Here is a 13008-nt window from a genome sequence, read left to right on the forward strand (position 1 = left end):
AAAATGAGATTTAAGATGACAAGAAATTCTTTTGTTCTTTTTATATTTCCTCACATAAGGAATATGTCTTTTAATTATGTGCATGGATTAATTCTATTTTCATGTTAAAAAACAAAAGAATAACCGATACACTACTAAAAAGTCAAGTAGATTTAGGTTGAAATCAAATTAGAAATACCAATTATTTTCTTTCTTTTTTTTTTTATAAATTAATTTTTATTGGTGTTCAATTTACCAACATACAGAATAACACCCAGTGCTCATCCCGTCAAGTGTCCCCCTCCGTGCCCGTCACCCATTCACCCCCACCCCCCGCCCTCCTCCCCTTCCACCACCCCTAGTTCATTTCCCAGAGTTAGAAGTCTTTATGTTCTGTGTCCCTTTCTGATATCTCCCACACGTTTCTTCTCCCTTCCCTTATATTCCCCTTCACTATTATTCATATTCCCCAAATGAATGAGAACATACAATTATTTTCTTAATGTCTCAAATCATACCTATGTAGTATAGTCTTATTAATACATTTAGCTGGACCTCAAAGGTCTAGAAGAAAAGTCAGAGAGAGATGAATCTGGCTTCTTCCCTATTTGGATTGAGGCCTGAAATGATTTAAGTAGCAGCTGCTGCTTCATGACAGCAAATCCATAGATAAAAATTACCTGAGGGGCTCATTGCCCTTTAATTAACGTCCTTGCTAGTATGTGTGTTTATGTGCGTATATATACACATACATATCTCCATAATCAGCATTCCTGAGCAAGAAAAAGCAGTTGTTTATAGAGTCTGTACCTGCTGCCTCCACTGGTGACAATAATACCTTACCTTTGTTGTCTTTCAATGAAAAGTTGTGGTTATTTGTTGCATCAGTTGTTAAGCTGAAATAAAACTGGTGTCCATTCGATGGCTCATCTTTATCAACAGCACTGATCTTCTGGATAACCTAGAGGTGGAGAATTAAAGTATGAAAGCATGTTGCTGTGCTCTGCTATGTTTTGTGTGACAGGACAGAGCAATTTTATATCTTATAATAAATATCATCTTCCGAGGAGGAAGGACCAGATGTACTAACATGAACCCAATCTAAAAGAGCTCTGGGGATCCCTGGGTGGCGCAGCGGTTTGGCACCTGCCTTTGGCCCAGGGTGCGATCCTGGAGACCCGGGATCGAATCCCACATCGGGCTCCCGGTGCATGGAGCCTGCTTCTCCCTCTGCCTATGTCTCTGCCTCTCTCTCTCTCTGTGTGTGTGACTATCATAAATAAATAAATAAATAAATAAATAAATAAATAAATAAATAAATAAATTAAAATAAAATAAAATCTTAAAAATTAAAAAAAGAGCTCTGAAAAACAAATCATGTCCCTTTGAAAACTCATGTTTGCATTTACTTTTGTGAACCTGAGAAATAAGCTGTACCAACTGATGGCACCAGCCCAGTTCCCATCACAGAATACCGCACAATATGGATTAGTAGAACAAATCACACCAAGATTAAACTATACTTAATTCTTAGAAGTTCCAGGTATGCAAGCCCTGTTGTGTAAAATGGGAAGAGCCCAATCAAGTCTCATATGCTAGATTTCTCCTTAAAGGACTCAAAACCCCATTTACCATGTCTTTTATAATGTTTACCTTTCTTCCTGAGTATCTTCATCATCCCAATTAAACCAGAATTTTAAAATTCCTTCAATATTAGTTTATGCCACACATCAAAGTGTTAGTTTTGCTGAGACATGCTGATTATGTTTTATCTTAAAGCTGGAAGAATTTCAAAGGCAACTGCTGCTGGATATTTTTATAGAAATCACAAGCTAGGAGCCTGGTGTGCTGAAAGCTCTTACCTGCCCTGGCTGGGCATTTTCACACACAGTGGTTTCATACTCCATAGCAAATTCGGGGGCGTTGTCATTGATGTCGAGTATAGTAATGGCCACATAGCCTCTTCCAACTTGAGATGGATTCTCTAATAAAGAGGAAAATGTTTTATCATTTCCTCTGAGACTAAAGCTATTATTTCATTGCCATTTTCCTCAAGCAACTCCTATTAAAAACAATTAGAATCAACCAAAATGGTTGATCTCTCTAAATCATGATTCTAATATGAAAGTGACTGAACTTTGAATGAAATGTAGACACGTAACACTAGACTTCAAGGGAGCAACAGAAAATTTGATCCAAATGTAGTACATGTGTGTAGTTATTTGAGTCCCTGATGAGAAAAATCATTGAAAGAATGACCAAGAAACCATGAATTTCAACATTCTTTAAGCTTGAGTGCAGATTCGTATGACTGTACATATACATTGCATATGCACATATACTATATATGTAGATAATATGCATAACATATAACATTTTATATTTTATAACATTTTATAACATTTTTATATTTTATGACATTATATATAATTATTATAACATAATTATGTATTGTTCTTTAAATGTTTTCCTTAACAGGGGCTAAAATTACTTCAATGTCAAAATGAAAATCTGACTGTATTAGTTATAGAACAATTTAATACTCTTTGTAAGCTACTGGACCAACTCTAGATCAAAATAAATGCAGCCTAAGAAATAACACTACAGAACAACAAGCAGCCCTCTGAAGGTATTTCAGGCCCATTATTTTACAGTAATCTCTTTTCAATAACTTTGAGTATCAGCAAATAAAATTAGCGAATATAAATATATTTCACAGCTTAAAATTAGAGATTTTCAAGATTTTGCTTAATTTAAATAAGCACCCAATACAACTCAAGCAGAAATAATTACCTGATGACAACTCATTCTCTACTCTCAATGTCCTCCATCCTAACATAATGTTAAACCTTACAACTTACGGCTCTCCATTGCAAGAACTGTGATATTATGAATAGCATTTGTCTCTCGATCCAAGGATTTGGCAGTTGTAATAACTCCACTGTTGGCATCAATATTGAAGTATCTCTCCAAGTCTGTGTTTCTGTCAATTGAATACCTAATTGAACATTAAAAAAGAAAGAAAAAAACTTCAATATTTATGTTTGATTATAATTTGCTAAATTTATTTCATTAATTGCATAGCCAACCACCAAATCCTGCTGACTCCACAATCTGTTATAGTATTAGCATAAATACATGCTTAGTCTGAAACTTCACCAATGTTATAATATACTTGGTTCACAACTGCTTGTCAGTAATCTTTTTGCTTTTCTGTCAGTAAAAAATAAACACCCTAGTATAGTTATCTTCACAGTGGATTTGAACTAATAAAATAAACTTCAAATTTCTTTTATTATTATTTTGGATTCTCCAAATCACTTACTATAGATTTAGTAGTCTTTGTCATGGTTATAGGTCCCTCTAAAATGAACCATATATAGACATCTTGCCCTTTCACATACACTTAGTAACATCATTTGTCTTGACAATAAGCCTGATCTTAATCCCTCCATTAAAAAAAAAATCTCTGGGGATCCCTGGGTGGCGCAACTGTTTAGCACCTGCCTTTGGCCCGGGGTGCGATCCTGGAGACCCGGGATCGAATCCCACATCGGGCTCCCAGTGCATGGAGCCTGCTTCTCCCTCTGCCTGTGTCTCTGCCTATCTCTCTCTCTCTCTCTCTCTCTCTCTGACTATCATAAATAAATAAATAAATAAAATTTTTAAAAAATAAAATAAAATAAAAATCTCACTCAAGATCTTGAACAGGATTCTGTAAATATATTTCAAGGTAGAACTCTTAAAATTACATGAATATTTTGGTGTGTAGAGGCATTTTCTTAAAATATCTGTCATCCAAATATTAGTGAAAAATGACTGTTCCACCTGAATTCTTATTCCATTACACTCTTATTTGTTCCATACACAAAATTTACCCACCTCCCCCTACTGTTTTCAAACACCATGCCCCTACTCCCCGTAGTTATAGTTGAGTGAAGGAACCTCATTTAAAGACATAATTAAACAAAATAATAGACAAGCAAACACATACCCAATATAACATATTTAATGTTTCCATAGTTCTCCAACTATTATTAGAATCATCTACTTCTAGCCTGCTGTATTACAAAATGCTAGACACATAGCAAGGGAAGAGAAGGCATGAGAAAATTATAAAATTAATCATAAACCAACAAATACTGTCTTTATCCAGCAATAGGTATTTGGGTATTGAAAATATTAGCAACTTCTTTCTCCTTCGGTTTCTATTTTCTTGATGCCAAATGAAACAAAGTTATCAGCTGAGGGAGCAAAGAAGAGAAGGTAGTTTGAGAAATAAGGAGAAGTCATTTTTTAGAAATGACAGAAATATATATAAATATAAACACACACATGCACACAGACTAGAGAACGTATAATGGAATGGCTAAGCATTGTGGATTTCCACTTTGAAATTACGTTCATCAATTTAATGAGACCAGTCATCCTCTTTCTCTGTTTTGCTCTGTTATCATCCATATGTTTGAAGGTGCACAAAGAACATAGGATTGGGTTTAACAGTCATGGACAATGGAAGGACAGACAGGGGTATAGATGACAGAGGCATGCACACAAGAGTGATAATAATGAAGGCCCATAGTATGTAAGTTGGTAAGGAAGAACAAAGGAAATAAACAAGGGACCATAGATTGATATCAAGAAGCTTCTGACAGCATCAGTAGATTGTAAATCCCTATCAGGTTGCAGAATTCCTAGAGTGGGAGGTGGTGGACAGGGAGATTCTTGAAGCAGATTTTTAATAGTAGCATATATATAAGAGCTGACAGGTCAGGAGTATTTTATAAAAATATATGACTAAATCAAGGCAGAAGAACATCACGGGAGTCAAGAAGACCAAGAAAGTAAAAGGCCAACATGTTTAATGAGTCATCAGTGTAGTTCAATCAGTGACCAATCATCATGCCAGGAGTTACTCTAGGAAAGAATAAAATGCTCCAGGGACTAAAATCCTCAATGAATTAGTGTGATTACTGTATATTTTATGGTTGATATCAACATGGAAGATTCTAGGTCTGATGACGCATTCCACAGAAGAGTTGAGAGCTTTGCAGGAAAAAGAAAATAAAATTGTTTGAAATGATAATGGCAGTGAAAAATGTACTCACACTTGCAGGATCTCTGTGTGGTACATAGGATATGAGAAAAATAAATCTTGACTTTCTCCATATTCTCTTTCTTACCATCCTTCTATTATAACTGTCTTCGTTCATGTCAAAATCAAACCGTTCCACTTATTCTGCACATCTCATCTGTTCTGACCTCAAAAATGTTTTTCCTTGCAATAAGATATTTTTCCTCTGTACTTTATTTGAATCGAAAGCAAATATATTCTGTACTTTAAAAAACAAATTCCCTCGTGTGTCCAGTTCATTGTTGGCTTTCCGATCAAATCCATCATTCACCTTCTCTTTGTTCTCTTCTTACTATCTCTCTCATTCAAATATGACTGATCACTGATTCCTCTTTAAAACACATTCTCCATTTGCTTGTATTAGTGTCACATATTCTTTGTGTTTCTTCTCACTGCTCCTTTGCCATCACCTTGGCTAGTTCACTTTCCTCTCTGTGACTTTTTCTTACTTAAACTCTCTGAAAACTCTCCTGCAGGTCCTCTTCTCTTCTTCATATAAAATGCTTTTCCTTTGCAATTCACACAGTTCATGGCTTAAGTAACTTTGATATTTTTGATTGCTCTCAAATTTACATAAAATATCCTTTGCCCATCAGACTTACATATTGAATTACCTGCTTAATTTCACCACATGGATATACAATATGAGCTGAAATGCAACATGTCCTAACTGATGTTATAATTCCTACAGTTTCCCAAGCCTCCACCTCTCCTGCTCTTTCTCTTCCAGGTAAATGACACCACCACTTAGTTGTTGAAACTAAAAATCAAGAATTTGTTGGTGACTTGTTTTTCTCTCTTACTCTTGCATCCACTTTCTCAGCAACTCCCAATGACCACACACTTAACCTAGATTTTGCATTTTTTTATTCCTTATCATCATACTTAGAGAAAACCAACAACCTGATCTGCTAGGCTATGATGAAGGGTGTCAGGGCAGATGTGGGGAGAGAATGAGCTGTTGGCTTGAGAAGAGCTGGAAGATCTTGGCAAGGACACTGTCTAGAGCACTCTGGATGGCACTTGTGCTTCTTAACCACAGGGACTTGGGATCACCTAGGATTAAAGGTGTTTCCTATTTTCTACCAGTCCCTCTAGACATACAAAAAAACTAGATTTTATATATGTGACACTCACTACCGTATAAAGTTACTTGAGGAAAGCAGTCCCTCAATCAAGAGAAATAAAGAAATATGGGCACTCTATAGAGTGAGGCATACCACATGTCTCTCAGGAAGGCTGACTGAGCCAAAAGAAAACGAAGACTCTAAAGAAGTTTGGAGGGGCACAATCTTTGCAAGTCTGGACCCACTGGCCTCAGCCCTGAGATGTTTTATGGCCTGAATCAACTAGAGTCTGAGTAGAAAGGATCAGTGTTTCTCTAACCACATACTAAAGTGAACTTCAGTGCATCTTCTGGTGCTGTTAGGAGTGTGTGGACTCATCATGATACCTCTAGTTTCTGCAAATCACAGCCTAAAAAATTTGGCCTTTGTCAATATATGTTGGAGTAACCACTTAGAGAAATCATTTCTGTATTTTTGTTGCTACAGTAGTTAAAGCTTCTGGCCTATCCATTTATTAGACAGACAGCTCAAAATCTTAATATCCAACCCCAATCCTTTTCCTGGGAGTTGTAAACTGCTCTAGATACCTGAAGCATCCTCGGCTCAAACTCAATCTCAATATTTCTAGAAGCAGATCCATCAACCTTTCCCCCAAACTATCCCTCCTTCAGGATTCTCCCATTTCAGAAAGAGTTGAGTATTTAAAACATAGTTTACATTTTTTTCTGAATCCTCAACTATGAAAGGTCATGTGTGATGAAGACTTCTATTTCCATACCTTCTATTCATTTGCCATTAATTCTTATTAATAGAGCCCTGCTTCTGTTATGGCATCCATGTGTTCAGCTGAGCATTTGCTAGTCTCCTATGTAGATGTGCTATTTGTGTCCTTATACTGAAGTTTTAGCAAATGAGATGAAGAGAGTTGAGTAAGCATCATGAAAAAGTCCTTAAATGATAACAGAGCTGTTCATTCAGTTGGTGTTTGATTTCTGCCCCTTCCCCTCCATTTCACCTGGGACATGAACACAATGGGAAGAGATCCAAAAGCCATCTTGTAAATATGAGGTGATGAGTGCTTGGTATGAGGAGCCAAGACCCTTGATGACATTATACTGCCAAATTATCAGTCCTTGGGTGCATCACAGCTCCAGACTTCTCATTAGTAAGTCATTAGTGTTAAGCTTTGTTGCTACTAGCCAAGCACAATTTCTAACTAGGGCAAGCAGGTACTATTATTGTGGTATTTCAGTATTGGATACTAAAGTCTCACAGTTGGTTGTGGATGGAGCCAAGGTTCAGAACCATGCCATCTGAGCAATCTTTCCATTATTTACCATATTATCTATAAATGAGCTTTTAGTACCTGCCACTTACAAATCTATAATACAGCTTCTTTTCACTTTTCCCCCAATACTCTCCTATCTAACACTGTCAGTCAAACTGATGTTTTAACTGATTAATAAGAAGATCACATGTGCCTCCATTTCTATGCCTTTCCCCATGTTGGTCCTCCTATACTCTACTTTTCTTCCTTTCCAGTTATTGCAGTCCTGGGATTCCTTGAAGATAGTCCTCTAGTATTAAAGCAGCAAGCCTTTCTAATTACATCAAAGAAAAAAAAGCCTTTTTTTTTTCTCTCTTTTTACTCAGGGTGTCTCTGAGACCTTGGACATGGAGCAGGCACAGAGGGGCTGTCTTGGCTTCTCTAACTCATCCCCGTCTTTCCCATCTTTGAATGCCCTTAGAGCCCTCACTCCTGAGACTTAATTGCCATCCTGGAGAACTGCACTCCTGCCTAAAATCACAGACCCTCAGGCCTCAGAGGTTTGGGCTTCGCTTGAAAACAGCAAATGGTTCAGGATGTGGTTGATTTATCTGTGAGGAAAAGGAAGGCTCATGGGACAGGGTCCTGCCATACATTGTTTGGAAGAAAATGGGTAATGGTTTTAGAGAGAAAGCCCAAGAATAGTATCAGAAAGCAGAAAGGTTTAAACCTAAAAGCTAAGATTTTTAAATTTTTGTCAATCCAACAGTTTTCTTCACTCTCAATCCACACACCTTCCCTGCTGTCCCCATAGTATGCTTCTCTTCTATCACACCAGTAATAATTTCAGGAAATATCATAAAAAATAATGTAGAATAATGTGATGTGACTAGAAGTCCCCAGGATTCGAAGTCAGGAGATCCTGAGGTGTTAGCATAAGGCTTGATCTATCAGTCATTGAATCCCTCAGCTCAAATTTATTAATCAGTAAAGTGAGTTGAGAGAGAGAGCTCGAAAATTTTGTATGTGTCTGATCTTAGCAATTGTCCTATATTATCACAGATAGTCACCGCATATTTTTGTAACTCTAATTTCCCTAGGATCAAATAAAAAATTAGGGCACTTAGTACAGGGAAATCAAGGATGTACCTAAAGCATATTGCCAAGAAAAAAAAAAGAATAATTCTTAGTCAAAGCAAATTCTCTGAAATTTAGTTCATTAAAGCCATTCCGCTTTAAAAATATAACAAACACATATAATCCATAATTGGCCTTCCTTGGTTTGTATAAAGAATACAGGCTGTCACTAAAATTCTTTAATGTTTAATGTAGTGAACAGTTGGAGGACACATATTTGGATCTCCGTGTTCCTTAGATCTTACATCTTAAAAAAATTATTTTACTTTAATTTAAACTAAAAACAAAAACCAAAGCAAACACAATTTACAAACTATGCTTTTTTAAGAAACCCTGCAGTATGTAGGATCTGTGGACTTTGTGCTCACGACCACAAACCACACAGTAGGAATTAAAGGACAAAATTTATAGCCACAACCCTGCTACTAAGCTACTGTACTTATTTGGGCTTTCCATTCACCATTTTTATACTCTTCTGTTTCTTTAGCTGCAGAATGAGAAAGTCCTATGAGATAATTTCTACTTTTCAGATTTAATATTAGATTTTTAAAATAAGTTTTTGTATACGATTATCTTCTACAGCTAGAAAACAAGAGGGCTGGGACCACATGTTATACATCTATATGGGCTCAGTGTTCTGTACATCTGCTATAAAATGAATTCCTTAATAAACACTTGTTATCATTGCTGCTATTCCATCAGCTATGGAGATTGATTAAAACGTTCTTCCCAAGTATCATTCTTATTGCCCAGCTATTGATATGCATGTCAATGCTCTAAAATAGGATGTGTGGGTGAGTGAGCTAGATTAACAGAAATGTCTCAGTGCTACTCCCAGAATGGCAAACGATAATGTGATAAATATACCTGGACAAGTTGAAACAATAGAAATAGCTGAATGATTTGAGTTGAAACCTTAATCTCTCAAGAAATGTGTGTGTGTGTGTGTGTGTGTGTGTGTGTGTTACTGCCAAGTTCTGATACAGGTTCTGATACATACTTTGCTAAAATTGAGGAACCACATTTTCTGATTGTGTGACTGGGGACAGATTTACTATAACGAAGGGCTGATGATGCTTGCCTTGTAGGACTTTAACAAGAAATGTCCTCAAAATAAAATACCAAGTTCCATACTTAGTGATATCACTGTTTGCATTCTCACCCGCTTCTGATAATGACAACTCAACAGTCCTATGGAGCCTTAATAAACCTTCCCAATCTCATGCAATCTTGATGGTACTCACAATCAAGATGCCCAGAACTTCCTGGGTAAGAGACGGGACACACGTCCTAAGACAGGCCAAAAAACTTTCCAAGAAACCGTGAACCTTAAACAGAGGGCCACGAGAAAAGAAAAGGGTTGGCACGGGTTCATCCCACTGCCGCATCCTTAAAAGACTATTTGCCCATTCTTGCTGCTCATATTTAAAAAAAAAAAACTGCACTCCTCTCTTTTCTGAGGACTGGCTATTCAGTTTTTCCTTTAGCTATGTGAGTTGTCCCCAGTTATTTCAATAAATTCTTTTTTTTTCAGTTACCAAGGCCAATTTCTGTTATTGCAACTAAAGAATGCTAACGAGATAAGTATAGGTCCTTAATCTTTCCACCTCACATATACTTCCCAAAGACTCACACCAAAAACATAACGGATTTTGTATTCTTCTATTCATCATACTTTTCAATAAGGATTTTAAATGTGGAAAATACTATAAGAGACAAATCAAGAGGAATGTAATCTTTAATAAATTCATTTTACCTGTAGCCTTCCAGAAAACTAACTCAGAAGACCTTTGTTTGAAGCAGAGTTCTAATTCTAGGGCAATATAATGTAAGATGGGAAAGTGGATCAAATAGATGAGGAATTCCGTATTTAACATATTTGAAAATTATCTCTGGATATTAAGCACATTACTATAACAAAAAAGCACATTTTTAAAATTTTCACCATACCTGAACACACATACACATATTTTTCATTTTTAGTGACAGTTATATTAAATTGGGTGGTATTTTGAAATAGATTATAGCACATGTTTTTCTGATGGAATTGATTTCTGCTACTGTTCACAAGAACCACTATTTTTCTGTATGTTCCTAAGATTCTTAGAAAAATCAGATAGTAACAAATAATTGAGATTAAAATAATATGTACAAATATATGCATGCATACAAGCTCCTTAAAAAACTACACACTGAATTATTCAAACATCCCAAATGTGTTCATACTAGTCACACTACATAATGTAATACCTGATACTATTTTATCACCTTTTATCTGAGAACATACAATACCAGGAATGCCAAAAGAGCCTGCAGGTAAGAATCATTATTGTAGTATCCTTGAGCATAAATACAAATGTAGTTCTGTATTTAAATTGCTAGAAATGCTGAAAACAATCCCCATTAATTTTTATGAAACCCTCTTCACATCTGATCTTATTTGTAATAATATCATGTTTCAATCCATTGGCTATTTTTAGCATAGAGACTTTGGGCTTGCACTGCCTACAGAAGTAAATCTGCTGATTTCATAAAACAGCACTAGACTCTTAGGACATAACTAAATAAAACATAAACGGACTTTGCATAATTTTTTCTTGGTTTGTCAAAATCCTGCCATCTCTCAAAGCCCCCTGTTTATGCTATCCCGCCTTCAAATGAAACCTCCTGTCCAGTAAGCTCAGAGTGATTACAATTTATCTCACAATTGGCCATTTTACAGCTCTTTTTCCTCTCTCGTTTTGTTTAACTTTTATGGGATCTTGTGTTTTCAACCAGATAGTAAGTTCCTTGAGGGTCAGAGGAAATGTTTTATTCATCTTTGGTTTTTCTGTCACTACTTGCCTCAGCACTGTGCACAAAGTAGATTCTTGATAAATGTATGTCGACGTACTACACAGTCCCCCAGTGCTGACATGAGGAATGAAGAGTGCTCTAGACTAGAAGCTGCTCTTACAGTGTCCACCATCTCACTGATGAAAAACACAGAAGTGAGGTTTCTACCATCCAGAAAGATGATTAAAATCACAAGTAGAACATGACCTGTCCTTCAGTTCAACAGACAAACCCTGATATTTGGCTTTTGGGGCCAAAATCTATATGAAATAGTAAACAACTACAAAAACATAAAGAGCCAGAAATATGTTGGACTCGGATTACCTACTTTTGCTTTCAAAAAAGCCTCTTCTTCTTCTTATTTTTTTCCCCCTGGCTAAGGAATGTCAACTATTATCTAATTTCCACTTTTGGTTCTAGTTTCTAAAGATTTTTTTTTCATGAGAGACACAGAGAGAGAGGCAGAGACACAGGCAGAGGGAGAAGCAGGATCCCTGAGGAGAACCTGATGTGGGGCTTGATCACAGGACCCTGGGATCATAACCTGAACCAAAGGCAGATGCCCAACCACTGAGCACCCAGGCATCCCAGCTTCTAGTTTCTATATGGGAAGAGGAAAATAGGTGTACATGACATGGTGGGGGAGGTAACCTATCTCTATGCTAGGCAAGCTATAACAAATATATAACATTTCATAATGGGTGTTATATTCTGGACAAGCACTGGGCTCTGAGTTTTTAAAAATCTTTCTACCTACTGCTATTCTACTTCTAGATGCTTTCATGGTGATGTAGGTACCACAGTCCCTTTAAAGAAAGGGCACATGCACAAAGAAGTTACTCATAGCTTTGGCTGGTGTCAAAAGTAGGTAAAAATAAAAAGTGCTGAGCAAGGCAGGGATCATGCGAGAAGAGGATCTCAATTTTGCTTGCTGGAGGAAAGTAAATATATTTCTTTCTAGAATTCTAGTTTCTCACTCCACATATTGGTAAATATTCCAAATATAAATAGCATATGCTAGATTTTAGCATCATACTACAAAAAAATGTCAATAAATTTAAATACTAATTACCTAACTTCACGTCCTGGTTTACAATTCAAATACTATTGGCCTAATTTTAAGCAACTACAATGAAACAAATACTACTTTTCCATTCCTCTAAGAACCACAGTATTTCTAAAGGTGTGAGCACAAAGCTCACAACCCTGAGACTCTTCAGATTCTATCTCAATCTGGAAATTCACTTTTCCTAGGATCTCAGCAGACTATGCTCTCTGCCCATCCATTGACATTTGTTGAAGGAGGGCTTCCATTTTGATAGGTACCTCAGTGCCCAATACTAACACATATTTATGCCCATTAAACTACATAATATCATCTATATATTGGAACATATGTGACTACAAGACAAATTTTAATACAGATTGTCAATACAGTTGCTTGTAAAGTATGTATCCTTCCTTGACTTACTGACCTTGCAACAAAAATGGGATGGAAACCCAATAAATTGTAATAATAGCAATGTATAATGATAATACCTCCTAATACTTAAGTAATGATTCTCAGTTTAAAATTATCAGTTACTTTC

The 13008-nt window shown here is 36.3% G+C and overlaps 1 protein-coding gene across 2 annotated transcripts in view; it reads right to left on the reverse strand.

Annotated features, from left to right (window-relative positions):
- LOC129514424 (cadherin-7) overlaps positions 1-13008 on the reverse strand; it is a 120775-nt gene that overhangs the window by 24630 nt on the left and 83137 nt on the right. For both annotated transcript variants that reach the window (XM_055332977.1, XM_055332976.1), the window contains exons 8-10: positions 2841-2977; positions 1842-1963; positions 823-940 (exon numbers count right to left, since the gene is read on the reverse strand). In XM_055332977.1, coding sequence (XP_055188952.1) covers positions 823-940; positions 1842-1963; positions 2841-2977 — 377 coding nt within the window. The remainder of the gene's footprint in view (positions 1-822; positions 941-1841; positions 1964-2840; positions 2978-13008) is intronic.

This window comes from Nyctereutes procyonoides, unplaced genomic scaffold, assembly GCF_905146905.1.
Source record: "Nyctereutes procyonoides isolate TBG_1078 unplaced genomic scaffold, NYPRO_anot_genome, whole genome shotgun sequence".
Classification (NCBI taxonomy): Eukaryota; Metazoa; Chordata; class Mammalia; order Carnivora; family Canidae; genus Nyctereutes; species Nyctereutes procyonoides.